This window comes from Notamacropus eugenii, chromosome 2 (genome assembly GCF_028372415.1).
Source record: "Notamacropus eugenii isolate mMacEug1 chromosome 2, mMacEug1.pri_v2, whole genome shotgun sequence".
Lineage (NCBI taxonomy): Eukaryota > Metazoa > Chordata > Mammalia > Diprotodontia > Macropodidae > Notamacropus > Notamacropus eugenii.
In genome coordinates this window covers 72,225,832-72,248,826 of record NC_092873.1, presented here as the reverse complement: position 1 = coordinate 72,248,826, position 22,995 = coordinate 72,225,832, and the positions used below count along the sequence as shown (strand labels likewise).

The following is a 22,995-nucleotide window of genomic DNA, read 5'->3' as shown; positions in this document are numbered from 1 at the left end:
TCCAGCCAAGATAACTTAGAAGGTTAGGAGGAAAAATCTGTCTCACTGAGGAGAGAGTGGAATGCAGTCCAGCCCAGGCTGCCCCAGCAAAAGCCAGCAGCAAAGCCCCACAAACTGGCACAAACCAGGAGCAAGGCCCCCAGTCCAGTGCCAAGTTAGCAGTGAGGTCCTGAGCCCCTGTACCAGGAAGGCATTAATGAACTATGCCTAGTGCAAGCCAGCAGCAAGCCTTGGGGACAACTAAATCAGCAGAAGCACCTTCTGGACCTCTTGGTCCTTAGACAGTAAGGGGTCAGACAACTAATCAAGAGGAAATTACAGAAGATCCTCTGCTAGTGGTGGGTGCAAAACTTTGCTGCATTGCCCATACTCAGTTCTGGATAACAGTCCCAAGGCAAGGAGGATCAGGAACCCTGGTCACAGTTTCAGGTTGGAAAAGAATGCCTGTGGTCACTCACAGACCAGAGCACAGGCCAGAGCAGTTATCACACTTTCCTTAAATCATACCACATTGGAAAAACTGAAAACTTACAGATGCCCATAACTAGTTCTGAACACAACAGCACAAAAATCCTGAGGCTTGGGACAATGCCCCCTCCAGGGAGCAGAGCCCAACTTTAACATAAAGTTAAAAGTCATATGAGCAAACATCAAAAAAAGAACCAAATAACAGAAAGTTACTATGATGTTAGGAAGATCCAAATAGAAACTCAGAAGAAGAGGACGAGATCAAAGCAGCTATATACAAAGCCTCAAAGAAAAATGTGAATTAGTCTCAGGCCCTGGAAGGACTCAAAAAGGAGTTTAAAAATCAAATAAGGGAAGCAGAGAAAAAATGGGGAAAAGAAATGAAAGTGATGCAAGAAAGAGTCAACAGCTTGGTAAAGGAGACACACACAAAGCACACACACATGCACACATACTGAAGAAAATAAGAACCTAAAAAATAGAATAGGCCAAAAACAGAAATAAAACCTAAAAAATAGAATAGGCAGAAAAATCCACTAAAGAGAAGAATTCCTTAAAAAGAAGAAGTGGCCAAATGGAAAAAGAGGTACAAAAATTCACTGAAGAACTTAAAAAGTATATAGACAGAGGGCACAGGTGTGAGTTGACTATGATAGGATGATATCCTAAAAATAAAATAAAATAAAATTAAGGGATAAGAAAAGGGGATGCACTAGGAGGAAAAAGGGAAAGATAGAATAGGGGAAATTATCTCACATTAAAAAGATATGAAAGAGCTTTTACAGTGAAGAACTTAGGGTGAGGGGAGATGGCAGGCAATTCTTAAACCTTACTCTTATCAGAATTGGTTCAAAGAGGGAATAACTTAAACACTCAGTTACGTATAGAAATCTATGTTGCTCTACAATGAAGCAGAAGAGAAGGGGGAAAGCAGAATGGGGGAGAGAATGAAGGGAAAGAAAACTGGGGGAAGTTGTGGTCAGAAGCAAAACAATTTTGAAGAGGGAGAGCATGAAAGGAGAGAAAAGGATAAACAGGAAAAAAAAGCAGGATGGAGGAAAATAAACAGTAAGCTGTCATAACTGTGAAAGTAAATGGGATGAAATTACCTGTAAAACAGAATGGGATGGTAGAGTGGATTAAGAACCAGAATTCTATATTATGCTAATTTACAAGAAACACACTTGAAGCAGAGACACACAGAATAAAGAAAAGGGACTAGAGTGAAATCCTTATGCTTCAGCTGAAGGAAAAAAAAATCAGGGGTAACAATCATGATCTCAGACAAAGCAAAAGCAAAAATAGATCTAATTAAAAGAGATAAGCAGGGAAACTACATTTTGCTAAAAAAAAGTATCATAGACAACGATGTAATAGCAACACTAAACATATGCACACCAAATAGTACAGCATCCAAATTCTCAAAGGAAAAGTTAAATGAGTTATGGGAGGAAATAAACAGTAAAACCATCCTAGAGGGGGACTCAACTAGCTCCTTTCAGAACTAGATTAATCTAACCAAAAAATAAAAAGAAAGAAGAAATGAATAGAATTCAGCAAAGCTACATATATGATAGACCTCAGGAAAAAACTGAATGGGAAGAGAAAGGAATATACCTTTTTCTCAGCAGTACATGGCACTTACACAAAAACTGGCCACATATTAGGGCATAAAAACCTCACAGCCAAATGCAGAAAAACAAAAATATTAAGTGCATCCTTTTCAGATCGTAATAAAGTAAAAACTACGTTGAATAAAGTGCTGTGGAAACACAGATTAAAAATTAATTGGAAATGAAATAATTGAATCCTAAAGTTAGTTGGTTATCCTTAATTCTCGAAGAGGGCCAAAATGGTATCACTATGTTGGGGTCAAGGCTCTGCCACATACTGGACGTAAATATGAATGTTTGGAGCATCTCTAAATTTTCACATCTCATGTTGCTTTAGAGTTATTGCAATTACACTTTGCTCATAGAGCACAGTGCCTTCTTTGTTGCAGATACACTACACTGGGCAATCCTGTGCCAATGTCTCCCATATCTTAAAATCTATTCCAAAATTCTTCAGAGAGACCTTGAAAGTGTCCTCCTACCACTCTTTCTGACATCTGTGTGAGTTCTCCATAAAATAATCTTTCTGACAAACATATATTTGGCATTTGAATAACGTGGCCAGCCCAGAATTGCACTCTTTGCAGTAGAGTTTTAATGCTTGGCAGTTCAGTTTGAGAAAAGACTTCAGTGTCCGATACATTTGCTAGGAGATCTTCTGAATCTTACTATGACAATTCAAATGGAAGCAATTAATTTTTTAAGGCATAGAGCTGGTATAATGTCCAGGTTTCACAGGCATATAACAATGTGGTCAACCCAGTGGCTCTGTAGAGCTTCAGTTTGGTAGGCAGTTTAGTATCTCTTCTCTCCTACACTTCCTTTGGAGTTTCCCAAACACTGAGCTAGCTCTGGCAATGCATGCATCAACCAACTTCATCATCTACATGGACATTCCTGAAAAGTATACTACCAAGGGTAAGTGATTATCCACAGCATTCAAAATTTCTCCATCTGCTGTAACCAATAGTTCCACATACGGATGGTGTGGCACTGGCTAGTGGAGAACCTCTGTTTTATTGGTGTTAATTGTTAACCCAAAATTAGCACAGAGTCTTGTTCAAGCAGCAGAAAATTAATCCATATTTTGTTTCATCTCAGCCTCAGAGGCTACACTGAATATACAAACATCTGCAAAAAGTCACAGACTAATTCTCCTTCCACTTTAGTCTTGACTTGTAGCCTTTTCAAAGTAAATAATAAAAATTATCAGTGTGGTAGCTGACCTGGATGTCATTTTCATCCTCATTAAACATGTCTGACAACACTGCTGAAGATATCTGTGGGAGCAAGCACACAGCCCTGTTACACACCACTGGTGACTGGGAAAAGAGCAAGAACATTGTCCATCATCCAGAACCAATGCAAGCATGCCATCATGAAAATGATGTATAATACCGATGAATTTCTGTAGGCAACCAAATGAAACAATGAGACAACATTCCAAAATTTATGGAATGCAATCAAAGCAGTACTTAGGGGAAAATTCATATTTCTAAATGCTTGTATCAATAAAATAGAGAAAGAACAGATCAATGAATTGGGCATGGAGTTAAAAAAGCTACAAGAAAAAAACAAATAAAAATTCCCAGTTAAACTGTAAATTTGAAAGCAAAAGAGAGATTAATAACATTGAAAGTAAGAAAATCACTGAGTTAAAAAATAAGACTAGAAGCTGGTTTTGGGGTGGGGGGAACAATAAAATAGATAATTTTAATTGATTAAATTTAATCACTGATTAATTTTAATCTTTTTTAAAAAGAAAGAAGAAACCAAATTACCAGTATCAAAAATATAAAGGAATGAAGAGGAATTTAAAGCAATTATCAAGAGCTATTTTGCTTATTATATGCTAATAAATCTAATAATCTAAGTGAAATAGATGAATATTTACAAAAATATAAATTATCCAGATTAACAAAAGAGGAAAAACTTAAATAGCCCCATTTAGAAAAAAAGAAATTGAACAGACCTCCAATGAGCTCCTTAAGGAAAAACCCCCAGGATAAGATGGATTCACAAGTGAATTTTATCAAACATTTAAAGATCAATTAATTCCAATGCTATATAAATTATTTGGAAAGAGGCAAAAAAGGAGATCTACCAAATTCTTTTTATGACACAAGCATGGTGTTGATAACTTAAACAGGAAGAACAAATACAGAGAAAGAAAACGCCAGACCAATTTCCCTAACGAATAATGATATGAAAATTTTCAATAAAATACTAGCTAGGAGATTACAGCAATATATCACAAAGATCATATATACAAGGTGGAATTTATACCAGGAATGTAGGACTGGTTCAACTGTAGTGAAACTATCAGCATAACTGACCATATCAATAATAAAACCAACAAAAATTATATGATTATCTCAATAGATGCAGAAAAAGCTTTTGACAATATACGAGTCATTCCTGTTAAAGACACTAGAAAGCACAGAAATAGAGCTTTCCTTAAAATAAGGAGTATCTGAACACCTTATAGAAAAGGAGTTATCTAAAACCATATTCAAGTACTACGTATAATGGGCATAAGATAGAAGCCTTCCCAATAATATCAGGGATAAAGCAAAGATGCCCATTTTTACTACTATTATTCAGTATTATAATAGAAATGCTAGATAAAGCAATAAGAGAAGAAAAAGAAATTGAAGGAATTACAACAGGCAATGAGGAAATAGCTATCACTCTTTGCAGATGATATGAAGGCATACTTGGAGAATCCTAGAGGATCAACTAAAAACTAGTTGAAAGAATTAATAACTTTAGCAAAGGAATAGCATGTCCAGACCTCAAACTAGATTATAAAGCAGCATTCATCAAACCATCTAGTACTGATTAAAGAATAAAGAGATCAATGGAACAGACTAGACAATGAAGATTCATAAACAATAGAACTCAATACCGTGGTGTTTGATGAAGAAGAAAATATAAATGACCTCAGGGAAAAACTTGATAAAAACTTCCGGGAGATTCTTGTCATTACTATAACCATAACATCTCTATAAAACCTGCTCTTTTCCACTCATACAATCAACTCATTAGCTCAGGGTTTCATCAACTCTCACCTGGCTTATTGCAATAACCCAATCTCTTAATCACCCAAGACTCTTCCCACTCTGATACACACATCTTTTACTTAATAAATTTTAATGATTCCCTATTTCCCCTAAGACAAGGTTCTTTGATTGGCACTTAAAGCTCATCACAACATGGTTCTTTTCTACCTTTCCAGTGTTCTTACACATTACTTCCTTCTATGCACTCTACAATCCAGCTACACTAGTCTACTTGCTGTTCACACAAGACAAACTATATCCCATCCCTAGGCCTCTGCAGTGCTTATCTCCCATGCCTGAAATGCTCTCCATTCTCACATCTGAGTTTTGGAAGAAACCAAGGAAGCCAGCAGGTAGAAATGAGAAGAGAGGAAATTTCAGGCATGGGGTGACAACCAGAGAAAATACACAGTCTTGTTCAGTCTTGTTCACAAAGCAGCAAGGAGACCAGTGGCACTGGATTGAAAAGTATATGGCAGAGAGGTAAGGCATAAATTTGGAAAGGCAGGGGGACAAGATTATGAAAGAAATAGGACCTGGATTAAGATCACTATGTTAAAAGGTGAAGTCAAGGTAGAAAACTAGCAGGAAGTAGTGAACTCCACCAAACATATCTAGAAAATACCAGACTACATTCTGATAGGGAAATCTAGCAAAGAATCACAGTAAATCATTTTTTCAGCCAAAGGCAACTTAGAGAAACATAAAGGTCTAAAGACATAGAGGACTGGGTCGGGCCAGGAGTGCTGCACACAGAACAACACAACATAGGGAAATGATGTGTACCAGGGCAATCAGAGGTCCCAGACACATGCCAGGGCACTCCCAAACAAAAATGGGGCATTTGATGGGGCATTTGAAGCTTTGTCTTCTACTGCCCAGCTCTAGGTTGCAGATCCAGACACATGCCCTATGCTGTGTACTAAAAGAGGAGCAAGGTAGTTGAATCAAGATAGCAAAGTAAAACCAGCATTTCTGCCAGAGCTCTTCCAACATTTTCCTTCTATAACAACTTAAAAAAAAAAAAAAAACATGCCAAACTAAATTCTGAGTGGGGAAACTAAGAAAAAGTCAGTGAGTCATTTTTCTAGCCCAGGGCAGCTTAGGAAGATAGGAGAGGTCTGTGGACACTAGGACTGGGACAGGCTATGAGCTGTTAAGGCAGCAGCAGCACCCAGGGAATGTAAGGGGACTGAATACCTACTCAGAAAGAGATCCCAAGAAACCACACTACTAGCACTGGGTACAGAATCAGGTACTGGCAGCTCTGTCACTCATTACCCAGTTTTAGGTTGTAGTTTCAGGGCAGAGAGGAGTGGTAGGTCATAAGGGAACAGGGTCCCTAACTGTATAAGGACCAGAGCACAGACCAGGACTTCTTCCCAGACCATACCACATTGAAAGCACCAAAAACAGGCACCTACTGACCTGTGAAAACAGCAGAAAGACATAAAAGACAAAAGCCCAGACCAAACGTTCCCCGCTTCCATTCACAGAAGTGACCAAAGTTCAAAGTCAAGAAATAGGCTGGAAAAATGAAAAAGAAAAAAAACAGATGATGAAAAGTTACTAACAAGGAACTTAAAGATACAAAATTCAGAAGACAATAACTTGGAAACATTTACAAGCAAAGCTGTAAAGGAAAAATGTAGATGGGACACAAGCCCAACAGGAATTCCTAGAAGAGCTAAGGCAAGAAACTTATTTCATAGTAAAAAATTATTTTAAAAATCAAATAAAGTAACAGAAGAAAAATTGGGAAACTAAATGAGAACAATACAAGAAAATTATAAAAAAGAGAATTACAGCTCAGTAAAAGAGTCACAAAGATACTGAAGAAAATAACTTCAAAAACTTGAATTGGTCAAGTGGAAACTAATGTTTCCATGAGACATCAAAAAAGAATAAAATAAGTCAAAAGACCGAAAAACACTTGGAGAGGAACTGTTTCCGATTAAAGCAGCAGTTATGAGGCTGACATCCCAGAAGGGCAAGCTCTCAGTCCCAGTTTCTAACCCACTCTGAACCCTGCAGGAGAATAACTAGGGCAAGAATTTCAGATGAAATGTGAAGCTGAAGGACTGTCCCTCTGAATCAACAGGGCTCCTGGCTGGTAGAGTGGATAAGTCTGAAGTCTAATTTGATATAAACCACTCAGGAACTTGCAAAGCTCAGACTGAGGGGTGGGGTGGGAAGAAGCCAGCAATCAGACTTTACTCTGGATCAGATCACTTTGGGAACACTGAAAGCTTGCGGGTCCCCAGCTGGAGCTGTCCCTGAGATTTTAAAATAACAAAACGCTCAATACCACCCTCACCCCCCAAAAAAGCAGACCTTCTCTCCAGAATTCTACATTCTGTACCCAACATGATGGCACAAGGGAAGATACTTTTAAGCCTGTACTTCTTGCTTAGTCGTTTCAGACTGTTTCTGACCCCAGCTGGGGCTTTCTTGGCAAAGATACTGGAGAGATTCGCCATTACCTTCTCTAGCTCATTGAGGAAACCGAGGCAAATAGGATTAAGCGACTTGCCCAGGGTCACACAACCAGCGCCTGAGGCTAAGTTTGAACTCAGCTCTTCCAGACTCCAGGTCCCACTGCTCTACCCATAGAGCCACCTGGCTGCCCATTAGTCACCACTTCTAAGTGGTCATCCATAGACTCATTAGCAAACCTGTACGGAGCGCTGGCTTACTATGCATAACTCCATAACAACAGCATGGCACGGAGGGCACAGCAGAGATGCCAGAGGAGGAGGCAGCCCAGCCCAGCAGCCATCCCACCGCCCTAGACGGAAATGAAGGTGCAGAGCCATAGTGGGTTCTTCTTCGGTCCCAGTCAGCACAGGCTGTGATGGCCAGAGGCCAAGCCGGACCGAGCCGAGCTTTCCCGATGTCCGTCCCCCGATCCCTCCTCTGTTCCCTCCTCCCTCCCTGGCAGCGCCACCATCGCCTCTACCTGCCCAGGCGCCGCGCTGGCACCGACTCTGGCCCAGCTGACGGGCCGCCTTGGGTCGCTTTAGCCCCGCCGGCGCGCCGCGTAGCTGCCATGGCACAGCCACCAGCCTACCGAGGCCCGTGCCCGCCAGCGGCAGTCACGCCTCCCCCGGAAGGAGGCCCGGGCTCTCGGCGTGCAGATCTTCTAGAGGAGACTGAGCGCAGAGCGACGCGATCGGCCATCGGCTCTTAGGACTGGAGGTCTTGGACCGAGCAATCTGTGCAGTAGCCGGGAGCTAGGGGCCGGGCCGCGGCTGGGCTGGGCTGGGCTGGGCGGAGCGTCCGGCCGCTCTCGGAGCTTTAGACAGCTCCTCTTCCCGGGCTCTGCAGACAGCCTGCCGCTGCGCCGAGGTCAGAGTTACGACCCCTCCTGCCTGGGCAGCCACGGCCGGCTGCCTCCGCGGTCCCGCACTCGGGCTCTCGGCGCCCGGGGCCCCGCCCACGAGCACAGGTGGGTGCCGCTCCCTTCCCCCTCCCCGGCTCCCCAGGTGCCCCACCTGCGCCGCTGTGCCGCCGGGGCGTGGAGCTCTGCAGGTCGGGACGGCGCGAGCGGGATCGCCGAGGCTCACTGCGAAGCCCAGGCTGCACATCTCAAGGCAAGGTAGCTTTTCCCTCTTCCCTCCCTCGATGGTGGCATAGGGAGACTTTCCCAAACTGTCTGGGATTTTCAGAGATCTTCCTAACCTAAATCCCCACCTACCAGTCATATATATATATACATACATATGTATATATATATATATATATACACACACACATATATGCATATGTATGTATATTTGTGTATATATGTATATATACGTGTATATATATGCTCCTTTTCTTTGGCATACAGTTCAAATATAGAATTATACAGAAAACCTGACTGAGGAATTTCCAAGGCCAGACACTATGAACTTATTTCTATAGCCCTTGTTTTTAAAAAATTCATTGTAACGAAATAATGCAGAACTATGGTATTTTGAGGGGTTTGCCCTTTTTGCATCTGTTGTATCCGCTTAGTCCCCACTCAGATGCAGGCTGCTGTCCCGTAGTCTGGTGGAGTCCGTTTTGTAGTTCGTTGTCCAGTGAACCTGCTTGTGTTTTCCAGTCTCAGCAAAAGTTTACTCTCAGGGGCATGGATAGGAGTCGGGGTAAATACTGTATGTCTAAAAAGGAGCCCCTTGTTTTAAGAAATGATTGAATTGTGATAGCTAACGTTTATTTAAAAGTTTCTTTAAAGTTTGCAATACGCTTTACAGTATGTTATCTTATTTGATCGTCACAACCTTGGAAGGTACACTATTATAGATTAGGAAACAGGCTCAGGGAGGGAAAGTGACGTGCCCAGATTTGTATGTCCACAGAGGGTCGGGGGCAGGATTTGAGTTCTGCAAATCATTAATATGCTAAACTATTTTAAATGCTTTTGCTTAAATAGGCAAAGACGCATTTCCATTGTTTTCTTGCTTAACATTTTGTAAATGATCAGATTCTTCTTATCTTTCCCCCTAAACCCTGAGGGAAACAGCATCTTCCAAGTCTATCAGACTCAAAACCTAGGTGTCATCTTCAAATCCTGACATTCTCTCACCACCCCCATATCCAATCTGTTGCCAAGGTCTTTGATTTCATCTTTGCAACATCTCTCTAATATGCTCCTTTTCTCTCCTCTGATTCTGCCACCCCTCTCTGATGGAAGCTTTTATCACCTCCCTATTGGATCATTGTAGTAGCCTGCTGATAGGTCTCTGCCTGCCTCAAGTGTCTCTCCACTGCAATCCATTTTCCATTCAGCCACTAAAATTTTCCTAAAGCACATGCCACTCCCCTAGTTTGTAAACTCCAGGGACTCCCTGGAGTTGTTGTTCAGTCTAATCCAAATCTTCTTGACCCTATGGGGCATGGCATGCTGGTACTGTCCATGCAATCTTCTGGAATGATTTGCCATTTCCTTCTCCAGGTCATTTTAGACATGAGGAAACTGAGGCAAACAGGGTTAAGTGACTTGCCCAAGGTTACACAGCTAGTAAGTGTCTGAAGCCAAAACTGAACTCAGATCTTTCTAATTCAAGGCCCAGTGCTTTATCCACTGAGCAACCTAGCTTCATCATCACCTCTAAGATTAAATACAGAATCTTATGTTTGTTATTAAAAGAACTTAATTACCTAGACCCCCACCCCCACACACACACTTTCCAGTCAGTCTTCTTCCACTTTATGCCCTACCACATACTCTTCAATCCAGTGACACTGCCCTCTTTGCTGTTCCATGAACAAGATATGCCAGCTCTCAGCTCCAGGGATTTTTCTGACTATCCCCCATACCTAGAATGTTCTCTCTCTTCAGCTCTGCCTATTGGCTTCCCTGGTTTCCTTTGAGTCCCAACTAAAATCCTGACTTCTGCAAGGAAACCTTTTCCAATCCCTCTTAATTCTAGTACCTCTCTTCTCTTAGTTATTATTTCCTGTTTATCCTGAATATAGCTTCTTTGTATTTATTTGTTTGCTTATTGTCTTCCCCATTAGACTGTGAACTCTTTAAGGGCAGGTGACTGACTGTCTTTTGCCTCTTTTTGTATCCCCAGCACTTAGCCTAGTGCTTGGCATATAGTGGACACTTAGTGAATGTTTATTGACCAACTGACCAGTCATAATTAATGGATTGAATTTATTAATATGCATGATGTTTGTATATTTGTTTTGATGCATGATAACCTCTAGAAACAATCCTAGGGTAATGGATAGAAAGCTAGAGAGCTGGCCTTGGAGCCAGAAAGACTATTGGGCAAATAAATCAACATCTCAGTGCTCTAGGCAACTCTCTAATACTAAATTGCAGAGAAGGTGCCCTCTCCCCCTTAGTTAAAGGAGTTTCCTATATCAATGAAATCAGAAGTCTGATCCTTGTCCCTATTTCCAACATACGTATAATTCATGATTGTAAAATCATATGGGTATGTAGAGTAGCAAATTGGAATTCAATGAGCACCACATTTTGGGAAGAAAGAAAATGTTCTGAAAATAAGTCACCCCTGCCTCCCATGGAAAAGATAAGTACAGAAATAGTGAAGAGTCAAGGATAACACCTAAGTTGTGAGCCTGAAAAACTGGGAGCATAGTAGCGCCCTCTATAGTAATAGGGAAAGTAGGAGTTGGGAAGTGTTAAAGAGGAAAGATAATGAATCCTCCTTTGGACATGTTTAATTTGTCTACTGGATATGGGAAACAAAAGAAGGAATTCTGTTTCCACAGGATCAAAACTATGCCCAGCTTTGAGTGATAACAGGGTATAAGTCAGAGGTAACTGGTTCTAATCAGAGCTGTGACCTAGCAGAACCAGGCTTCTAGGAAGTCTTTAGCAAAACTACACACATATAGCCTGTATTAAATTGCTTGCCTTCTCAGTGGGAATGGGTGGAGAGGGAGGAAAGAAGAGAAGTTGGAACTCAAAGTTTTAGGAACAAATGTTGAGAACTGTTTTTGCATGTAACTGGGAAATAAGAAATACAGGGTAATTGGGTATAGAAATCTATCTTGCCCTACAAGAAAAGAGAGAAGATGGGGATAAAAGAAGGGAGGGGTGTGATAGAAGGGAGGGTAGATTGGGGGAAGGGGTAATTAGAATGCACGGTGTTTTGGGGTAAGGGGAGGGGAGATATGGGGAGAAAATTTGAAACTCAAAATCTTGTGGAAATAAGTGTTGAAAACTAAAAACAAAATAAATAAATTGGAAAAAAATCAACATGTGAGACAACTTCAGTTTGTCAAAGTTGTCCCTACTAAATACTTACCAGTGGCCCACATGTGTTTGTATACACTTCATGATATTCATTCTAAAAAAGTCATTTTGTTGTTTTACTGCCCTCTTAAGTAATTTCATGGGGGCATATTTTTTTTGCTTTGATTTTTTTTAAATTAAATTATACAAGTCTAGTAGGATTTTGCTTTCTTGTTTCCATGCAAAATTTAAGTACAAAAAAACCTTGCCACAACACATAACAGCTTCTTACTTCAATTTAACATTAGATATAGTCAGCTTGTAAACTTTAGATTATGCATTTTCCAAATAATTGTTGTACTTTGTTATATTGGCTTTGTTTATTTGTTTGCTTGTTTGTTTTTCTAGACTGCTTCCCTACCCAGCACAGTATGTCCTAGAGCTTCTTTCTCCCTGCTTTCTTGCTGGCATAAGCTCAAGGAATGTGGATTAACTTTAATATCAACCTAAACAAACTATGCGAACCTTCATAAGGCAGCTGATAGCACAGTGGATAGAGCTGTGGGTCTGGTGTCAGGAAGACCTGAGTTCAAATTCCAGCTTCTTATGCTTACTAGTGGTGTGACCTGGGCAAATCACTTAACCCCTGTTTGCCTTAGTTTCCTCATCTGTAAAGTGGGAATAATGATAGCACATATCTCCCAGTATTGTTATAATGATCAAATGAGATAATATTTATCAAAAGTGGTTAGCATACAGTCTGGCACATAATAGATACTTGTTCCCCTCCCCTACCATTCATAATTTTTCCACAAAAAAAATTAATTCAACCCCAAACCTATCTCAATAATTTTTACACTCTTCCTCCTGTTTTCACTTAAGTATAATTACTATATTAAGACTTGAAAATGAGTTTGTAGTCTTTTTTTACTAGTGGTATTTTATTCCCATCCTGTGAGATGGTGAGTATTCTTTAGTTTTTAAGACAGGGAAACTGAAGCTCATTTATAGTCACATAGAATCTTGTTGAGTCTTTTTCCAAGACAAGTAATGGACTGTCACCTGTTTTGGTCTTGTTTTACCTTACTGGGTATGCTGAAGTGAAGGAAGGGGATTTCCCAGTGGCCTTTGCACAGCTGTCACTATAACTGCCTGAGTAGGGGTTAAAATGTAATTGCTCTACAGGGGCCTGGCTCAAACTTGGTATAACTGATAGTTAGGTTGTAATGGTGAAAGGTAGGTGTGACTATGTTAAAGATATGACTCATGATTTGCTGTTGTGGGGAGGGTGGGGATGTCACCCATCTTTCCACCCTGATTCCACACAACCCCAAAAACGAATACCACTGTCCTAGAGAATAAAGTAAAACTATGGCCAATATAAGAACAGAAATGCCAAGAAGTCTAGTTATAATTCTAATTTCTTCTTTTGGTAGAAGGACCCACACTAGAGATCTTGTCGACTGAAAAATAAACATTAATAAATGCCAAAATGTCAAGCTCTTCACCATTCAGAATGCAGCTAGTACACTTGGATCTTAAAGGAGCTCCCCCCAAGGTCCTGTACCTGGCAGAGGTAAGGATTGCATTTGTTTCTAGGACTGATTCTTTTACTTTGTGTTAACATCTTAATGTTAGCTTTCTTCATGCTACAGAAGTTTGAGTTTAGAACTACTATTGCACTTTCCCGGAATCTATCCAGTGCCCAAATGCTATATAAGATTGTATTTCTAATCTTTGGGGTAAAAATGGATTTATCTGTTGTCCCCCAATTTCATTTATTATGGATGTCCTTTGATGTATACTAGAGGAATATTTAGAGACCAGTTCTAAGAAAGCCGCTTAGGCTAAGCTGCAAGGAAAAAACAATTTAAATTTTAAAAGAGACTACAATGTTTTCTAGGATCATAAATTTAGATGTGGAAGGAAATCTTGGAGGTCTTCTTGTCCAACTCTAGCTTTTTACAGGTGTTTACAAACCTGTTTGTAGGTCCATCCGAAGCATCTAAGGGATTAGGTAAACTATAATAAAGTGGCAGTCGGTATTTGAACTTCCCTCCTCCGACTCACAGTCCAACACTTTTCCTGCTAGATTAGACCTAGTCTGTATTAAATTATGTCTTATTTGTAGGAAACTGTCCAGTTGAGGCTAGGTTTCCCTTGCCATTCAACATGCTTTACGGTGCTTCTGTCAATATCAGTCATCATGCATGGGGAAAATTGGCTTTATGAACCAGACAGTCAATAGACAGTCATTTGGTATGTGCCAATTATAAAAAATTGGGGGATTATTCACTTTTAAAATATCCAATTTTTATATATAAAATATAAATATATATAGTTATTTTGTGTTTGTGATTCTGATGTTAACCTTAAAGAACATTTAATTAAATAAGTGTTTATTAACCTATAAAAGAGGCATTTTGAATTTAGAGGATATAGTAAAGTAGTGCAAAATAAAAGGAAAAGTCATGAATACAAGTGATAAAAAGAAGCTGGAGAGAGCTAAGGAGAGTTTAAATGAGTAAGCAGATAGCTAGCACATGTTTCCTTTTCATTCAATCAGTAAGTATTTATTAAGCACCTATTATGTGCCAGGCACTGTGGTAGGAACTGGGATACAAAGGCAAAAATAAAATAGCCCCTACCCTCAAGGAATTTACATCGTATTATAGGAAACACATGTAAATGTATAAGTAAATATATTCAGTGTAAGTTGCAAGGTATAGGGGCTCGTTAAAGTCTTGTTATGAAATGACACTTAAGCTAAGTGGTTAAGAAAGCTAGAGATTCTTAGAGGCAGAGATGAAAGAATGCATTCCAAAGTAGTTTGTACAAAGGCAAAGAGATGGGAGATGGGATGTCATGGGTGGGGTTTAGCAGGTAGGCTTGTTTTTTCAAATCCTTCTATCTCTGTCCTCTTCACTCTAGCCCTTCAGGTACTTGATCTCTAAAGATCATTCTCATCCCATTATATTATCCTCCAGTTGTATCTCAAATTCAAAATTTTACTGGGCTCCGCCCCTCAGTGAAGTTATATTTCTAATGCATTTTGAGTATAGGAATTATATAATCATAGATAATAAAAAGTAAGTATATAATCATAGATAGTAAGTATGCCTTGCTCCCCAAGGCATACATACTGTGAATCTCTTACCATACTCTTCTTTCCTAACATAAGTAGGTGTTCCTCTCCATACATCATTCAATCCCACCTCAGTTGTCATTCAGTCTCAATGTATAGATATTACCATGTATCATTAAAACCTCTGCCCTCATCACTGGCCACAAATTAACTTCACATAGGTGTGATAGTATAAATCTTCACTATCATCTTTTTCTCCTTCCCTTCTCCAACTCATTTCAGTTTCGCAGGAAACCAGTCATCAGTCCTTGTAATGTAACTGTATCACCTACTAGGCAAGGGTTAGAAAGTGAGGTCAAAGAGCAGTTCTAGATGTTTTAAGTGTCTTTTAAGTGTCTTTAAGAGTCTTTAAGCTACCAAATATTATCAGATTTTGTGTGTGTAGACTTGAACTACATCCTACATGCTTGGTGGTTTAATTCTTTTTTTCCCCACTTAATTGTATTTTATTTTCTCCAATTACATGTAAAGATAGTCTTCAAGATTCATTTTTATAAGATTTTGAATTCCAGTTTTTTTTCCTTTCCTCCCCTCTCTTCTCCCCAAGACAGCAAGCAATCTGATATAGACTATACATGTATGATCATATTAAACACATTTCCACATTAGTTATGTTGTGAGAAAGAATCAGAACAAAAGGAAAAAACCACAAGGAAGAAAAAATTTAAAAAGAGAGAAAATAGTATGCTTCGATCTGCATTCGGACTCCATAGTTCTTTCTCTGGCTGTGAATAGCATTTTCCATCACGAGTCTTTTGGAATTGTCTTAGATTATTGTATTGCTGAGAAGAGCTAAGTCATTCAAAGTTGGTCATCATACGATGCTGCTGTTACTGTATACAGTGTTCTCCTAGTTTTGTTCATTTTCACTCTTGTTGGTTTAATTCTTGAGCATTATATCAATAGTCAAAATTCCTATTTCCATATTGATTTCAGCTAAATATAGAATTGATTAAAAGAATTAACACAAACGTGTGAATGACTTCCTACCACTTTGTAGGTGGTAGAATACAAATTTCAATTCTAATCATTTAACTACTCCAAACTATGCTTAGTGATTTATATATTTTTTTTCCCTAGATTTTCCCTCTCTTCCATGCCCTTGGTGCAAATGGCATCCTCATTGAATATGAAGACATGTTTCCCTATGAGGGCCCTCTACAACTTCTGAAAGCCAGGCATGCCTACAGGTATCCTGAGGGCTACGAGGTAACCAGGAGGTTCAGGGATGGATTCATCTTAGACTAACAATGACTTGAAAGTGGAAAACCAGGGAAATCTACAGAGCAAAAAGAAACTCAAAAGAGTGCTTGGAGAATTGAGAATTTAACATTTATGGTTACAGTGCATTTTTGGTGGGCTTATTTCTGATCTAGTAGCAATCTGTAGTAACAGGAAAATGACATGTTAATATGAGAAAGTTAGTAATGTGTAAGTTTATATAGGGACAAGGTCTGTATCTAAAAGAACTTCCCCCTACCACTGTAGGTTGGCATTTTCTCTGTAATTTATAATGTTAGTGAGTAACCTACAGCAGAGATGTCAAACCCTTTAGGGAGGGGCAGGGAAAGGATGAACCAGATCAAAATGTAATTAGGAAATAATTAACAAAATAAGTAAAAATACAATGGAACATACATGACGTTGATATGTGATTTTTAAGTCAGTGGTCCTCAAGAGTTCTTATGTAGGTTTAATGGCCCTATTTTTGTTTGAAGTTGACACCACTGGCCTAGAGCATTGAAATATTAAGTGACTTGACTAGGATCATGTGGTATGTGTCAGAGGCGAGAACTAAAACCGAGGTCTTTCTTGCTGTGAGGCTAGCTCTCTATATGCTATGTCATTTTGTCTCTGAGATGTCTCTCCCTTTTTTTTAAAGAACTTAAAACCATTCCACATAAGTATTAAAGAAATATGAGTATGATTCTATATGGTCAGATTAAAACATTTCAGGCTGAAAAGGGATAAATTAAAAAATCTATAAAATCAAGAATGGCAGAAAGACAGACTTTGATATATTAGATTTAACAGAGACTTCTTGAAGTCATAAGGAGGTACATTTAAAATAAATGAAACGAAAGCCTGGTTCTATGTAGAAGATAATTCTAGTTAGTACTAGTGACTAGGTGCACTGTTAATTAACCCAAGAGATGATGTAGACACATACAAGAAGTATAAATAGCTTCAAAAAGGATAAGATAAAAGGCATGCATGATAATCCTAAACGGAATAAAGAAACTTAGTAAACATTCTTAATAACCCTTCAGAAGTTGTTACTTTTTAAACCTAACAGTTTTTCATTTGCTTCTATAACCTCTTAAGGTTAGATGAGGACAAAAACTGTTAGTACCACTATCAAAAATCAAATGCTGAGTCCACTGTACCACATGTCTGATCAAATGCGACATTTCTTATGTTCTTATTCCCGTGACCTTCGTAGCATACCTGTGAAGTAAAGAGGGTCAGTTACTTTAATCCATTTTACAATGAAAATGAGGTACTTAGAAGTTTAATTAGAAAGGTGTCTACACTGTGCAGTGTGCTTGCTTGGTGCCAAAGGAAATACGAGGATAAGTAAGAGGCAGTCCTGATGTGAAGGAGCTTACAAATAAATATGATGGAAAATAGATTGTGAAAGCACAGGAGAGAGCTATGGAAGCTCAAAGACCAGAAGGATTCATTTTAATATGAATGTCAGTGATGTGACCATTCAGAATGAGAGTGTTGGGGGATGGTGGAGTTGCCAGGAGTGGCTGGGGAAATTGGAACAGTAGTAGTACTGAAATGACTTGACTTGGTCACACAATCTGAACTGAGATTATGATAGAGGTCTCTGACTTCAAGCCAGACTACATTGCTTCTTTCAGCCTCTATCTCCTTAGCTGTAAGTATCTCTCTCTCTCTCTCTCTCTCTCTCTCTCTCTCTCTCTCTCTCTCTCTCTCTGTCTCTCTCTCTCTCTCTCTCTTTCTCTCTCTCTCTTTCTCTTTCTATCTCTCTCTCTCTCTCTGTATATACATATACATATACATATATATACACACACACACACATATAGTAAACCTTTGAAGAAACAGTTTAAAATTATTTCAGGTGCTTCAGAAATTCTATGTTAAGGGCTTATTTGGACTACCATTTTCAAGAAATACTTTCCCCCAACTTCTCCCTTAAAAGAAGGTTTTGTGATAATGAAGATTTGCCAACTATGATACTATTTTCTGAGGTCATTCTTCAGGAGACTGGCATGGACTCTTATTTCTTAGTGAGGGTATGGGCAAAGATTGTATTGACAACATCTTTGTTAACTTCCTTCTTAATTCATTTCTCTAGCCCCTCGGAGATCAAAGAAATTCTTCATCTGGCCAGGCTACATGAGTTGGAGGTTATTCCCCTTGTGCAGACATTTGGACACATGGAAGTAAGTGAGGAACTATCTATTTCATGTGTGTAGAAATGAGGCTTATAGATATAGAGCTAGAAGGAACCTTATAGATCATCACATCTCATCCCCTCAAATTCACCTCCCACCTGAGCTTATGTATTTTTGTTGTGTGCATCGCCATCCTTCCAGTCATCCAGGTTCATAACCTTGACGTTATCCTGACTATCTCATTCTCCTCTCTGTTGCATGCAGTTAGTTGCCAAATCTTAATTCTGCTGCTATAATCTCTCTTACATCTGTCCCCTTTCTACACACGACTACCATCTTAAGAGGTCCAGAAAGCCCTAATCACCTCTTGTTTGGACAATTCCATTTGATCCTAATTGGTGTCCCTGCCTTAAGTCTCTCCCCTCTGCAATGCTATATTCTCCATGCAGTTGCTAAAATTATTTTTCTAAAGCTCAGGTCTGATCATTTCACTCACCTACTTAAACTCGAATGGTTGCTTTTGTTTCTAGAATCAAATATAAACTCCTCTGTTTAGTTTTGATAGCCCTTCACAATCTAGCCCCAACCTGCATTTCCATCTTTATCATACATTACTCCCTTCCCTTCACCCTGTGGCCCAGTCAGACTAGCCTTCATGCTCTTCCTCACCTATACCACTCAATCTCCCATCTCTCCACCTTTGCTATATCTATGTCCTGTTCCTAGGACATTTTCCTCTCACCTTTGCCTCTCGTTTTCTGCGCAGTGGCATCTTTTACATGAAGCCTTTCTACTTATCTTGCATGTGTCTTATATCTACCTATATATACATGTTATATCTCCTGTTAGAATGTAAGCTTCCTGAGAGCAGGGACTGTTTCATTTTTATAGTGATGTGCCCAGCACCTGGGGTAGTTATGTGGCACAGTAGATAAAGTGCCAGCATAGAGTCAGAAAGACTCATCTTCCTGAGTTCAAATCCAGCCTCAAACATTAACTAGCTATAAATGAGCAAATTATTTTAACCCCTTTGCCTCAGTTTCCTCATCTCTAAAATGAGCTGGAGAAGGAAACGGTAAACCACTCCAGTAACTTTGCCAAGAAAGCCTCAAATGGGGTCACGGAGAGTCAGACACAACCAAACCATGAAAGCTCAGCATAGTGTACAGCTCAGGACATAGCAGGCACTTAAATAAGATGCCTTTTGTGTTATGCCACAGTCATTTCTGGAAATACTCTCCACACTGCCCCTCCTGCCTCTTATCCCACTCCCACCCCCAGCTTCACCCCCAAATTGAACCTTCCCTTATAACAAAGAAAAACGGTTAAACAAAAATACCCTACACTTTGTATACTACCTTGTTACTACCTAGGTATATACACCATGACAATATTCTGTCCTCGTAGTCCCCTACCCCTCTGCCAAGAGGCATCCTATTTTGTTTTGTTTTGTTTTTTTAGTTTTTTAAATTTTACTTCATCTGTGATTAAACAGATCGACTCTCTCTTCCTATAGTTTGTTCTGAAGCATGAGCAATTTTCTCACCTCCGAGAAGTGGAGCTGTTCCCAAATGCCTTGAACCCCCACAAGGAGGAATCCCTGGCATTAGTCAGCACAATGATCAACCAAGTCATGGAGCTTCACAAAGGCGTTCGATGGTTCCACATAGGATGTGATGAGGTATGACACCTCCCTCTGGTCCTGGAAACTTCTGGAAGTACCCATTCTCACTTACTATAGTCATGTCTAGCCTTATTTAAAACAACAACAACAACAACAACAGGATGGCCTTCTATTACCTTGAATTAACTAGAGAATTTTCCTCATGTTCTCCCAAATTCCTCCTTACCTTATTTCATTTTCCTCTGCACCCTGGTTTCTGCTTTTCAAAAGGAAAATGGTAAAGGTATTTACAAAAGGGTTAACTGAAGAAATATTTCAAAACCAGTAAAAGCCTCACTTCTAACCAGTATTCCCTGAATTTTTAAAAAATTAAATCTTACTTTGTTTTCAAAGAAAGATCTGCCTTCTCTCCCTTCCACTTCTCTTTCCTCAGTGAGGAGACAATCAAAACAAAATATCTTTTAGTACAGTCAAACCAAACAAACTCCCTCACTGGCCAGGTTTAAACAAAATGTGTCTCAGTTTGCACTCTGAATCTATCACCTTTCTATCAGAAGGTAGGTGGCATGTCTCATCATGAGTTCCCTGTAATTACGGTTTTTCATTATGTTGATCAGATTTCTTCCCTGAATTTGATCACAACTATAGATCATAACTATGTGAGATTTATGAGCAACAGGCTATAAAGAGTGAACATATAAGTACACAGTTTTAGTTAAATGCTAAATAGGTCATAGGCCAGATCACAAGAGGCCAGTCTGGCCAGATGGGTCTTCCCCAGGATGGAACTGAAAACAGAGATAGTTTTAGCTCTACCATTTCTTGTTATACAGAAAAGGTCCTTTCGGCAAAAATTGTCTATAAAAAAAGAATCCATACAATAGGAGGGGACCACAGCACAATTCATTATGGGATATAGCTGATCATTAATACTGTCACACTGGTAGAGAATGGGTTGTCAAGTCCTATGAGAGAAGTACTGTGGCAATGAGATCCTGGAGTAGAAGACAAGGAAGGGAAAACGCAGTTGTACTGGTTGGCAACCTAAAGTAGAGTAAAAATACAGGCACATGGTTGTGGTGAAGGGGTGCACCTCCACCCCAAGAAGTACCTCTTAAGCTACACCATCACGCACTCCCAGCCAAGAAGGAAACAGATCTGCTATATAAAGGAGATTGCCCATAAGGATAAAAGCATTCAGTGTGATTAAAAAATTAAGGTATAAATTATAATTGCCAATAAAAACCCATTTTTGAGAAAGCATTGGCCTTGCAATGAATGAGTGTGCTGTTGAGGATCCTTCCAACTCTTGAACTCTTTGGGGGGGGGGGGGGGGGCTTTAGTGTTTCACCCTTTAGAGACCTCACTCAGCCTTCAGAGTCACCCAATGAGCAGAACCATGCCTCAGTTGCGATAAATTAGAGCAAGTACCCTGGGCCCTGAACTTCAGGAGGTTTCCATTCTGCTTCAACCAGGCTGCAAAGGAAATTACTGAGAAAAGAGCCTATAGCAAAAAGAAAGTAGCCCCATTAGCTAGTACTTTTTTAAAAAAAAAGTCTTTAAAAGCCAATGCATAAATCACCATTCTCCAAGACAGAAGGGATAAGATAAGACCCTTTGTTTTGCACTCAGATTACATAGTGGTGATTTCATTTAACTCTGCCCACGTTAATCACTGTAACTTAATCTCACTTAAACACATGTTTGGGAAGACTTTCACCAAATAATTTGCCAGTAAATCACAGTCTAACCCCCGGTAGAAAAAAGAGGTGGATGGACTGAGGATAATGTGTAATAGCTAATAGGAGCTACGCTGGGGAGAGCATTTCAAGGATCCACTTTTCTAAGATATATGAAGGTAGAACCCAGGCCCTAGACTTTTTTGCTTCTTCAGCAGGCTGCTAATAAATCTATACCTTTGCTCCAAAATATCCCTCCCTCCCACCAGACACACATACACAAATGCTCACATGTTTGAAGTTCTTCACATATTTATCCTGAAATTCCTGAATTTCATTCTTGAAATTTGAACAAGTGGAGGTGAATTTTGGTTGCCAGAAGTCCTTTTGTAAAAAGTGATCAGAAAAAGAACAGAGGAGCAGCTAGACGTTATACTTGACATGTACCTACGTGAATTCATCAGGCATTGAGGAGAACAGGAATTCAGGTGAAGGGAGGTTCGTTTTGGAATATAATATGATATGGAGAAGAAGTTTAGGTAAGGGGATCTAGGCAATTACAGAGTAAACTGAGGGCAAGATGCAAGGGTATCCCAACTACTGAAAAGCTTCCTTCCCTTTATTCCCCAGAGTTTCTTCCTGGTCCCATTTTAACAACTTCCTCTCTCCTGTATTTCCTCCTTCCTTCCAGCCTCCCCCAAGTAAATTGGTTCTGTGATAAAATGACACTTAGGTTAGTCACACAAAACATAGCCTTCAGAGTTATTGAAGGATCCATGATGAAAAGGGTACTGCCCAGTCTGGAAGTAGCTCTTATCTTTCTGTTCTCAATCACCTTTGCCACATTCGGGGGCCCTGGAATTGCTCATCCACCTGCCTTCTTTTGAAACTTTCTCAGTCACATATCTCACTCTATCTTCAGTGGATAAAGATTAGGATAAACAAGGATTAAAGTGCTTGAGGTAGGGCCCAGTATCCAACACATAGCCCTCCAGACCCTGAGATTCAACCTGTCAGAAATGTATAGCAAAAAGATTTTTAATATTATTTCCTTGCATATGTAATAATTACATGATACAGTGCTTTCAGACTTGGCTCAATTTAAGAGAGGCATCATGGTATAGGTAGGGTGCTGGATTTTGAGGAAGACTAGTGTTTGAATCCTACGTAAGACACATTAGCGTGTGACCCTAAGCAAGTCACTTTTTCCCTTTGACCTGTAATTTCCTCATCTGTAAAAAGGGGATAATAATAACTTCTAACTCACACAGTTGTTGAAAGGATCAAATGAGATAATCTATGCCAGGGGTGGGGAATCTGCAGTGACGAGGCCACA

General features: G+C 39.6%; 2 protein-coding genes across 4 annotated transcripts in view; one reads left to right on the top strand and one right to left on the bottom strand.

Moving 5' to 3' along the window:
- The window catches only part of OGFOD3 (2-oxoglutarate and iron dependent oxygenase domain containing 3), a 72,385-nt gene extending 64,103 nt beyond the window's left edge, over window positions 1-8,282 (bottom strand). The window contains exon 1 of the mRNA XM_072640913.1: window positions 8,103-8,282. Within this exon, the coding sequence (XP_072497014.1) occupies window positions 8,103-8,194 (92 nt within the window). The 5' untranslated portion in view covers window positions 8,195-8,282. The remainder of the gene's footprint in view (window positions 1-8,102) is intronic.
- Window positions 8,283-8,474: 192 nt separating this feature from the next.
- The window catches only part of HEXD (hexosaminidase D), a 34,463-nt gene continuing 19,942 nt past the window's right edge, over window positions 8,475-22,995 (top strand). Inside the window, exons 1-5 of one of the 3 annotated variants that reach the window (XM_072640906.1) lie at window positions 8,475-8,591; window positions 13,277-13,416; window positions 16,066-16,175; window positions 18,317-18,404; window positions 19,873-20,037. In XM_072640906.1, coding sequence (XP_072497007.1) covers window positions 13,333-13,416; window positions 16,066-16,175; window positions 18,317-18,404; window positions 19,873-20,037 — 447 coding nt within the window. In that variant the 5' untranslated portion in view covers window positions 8,475-8,591; window positions 13,277-13,332. The other 2 variants (XM_072640907.1, XM_072640908.1) reach the window with 2 other exon arrangements.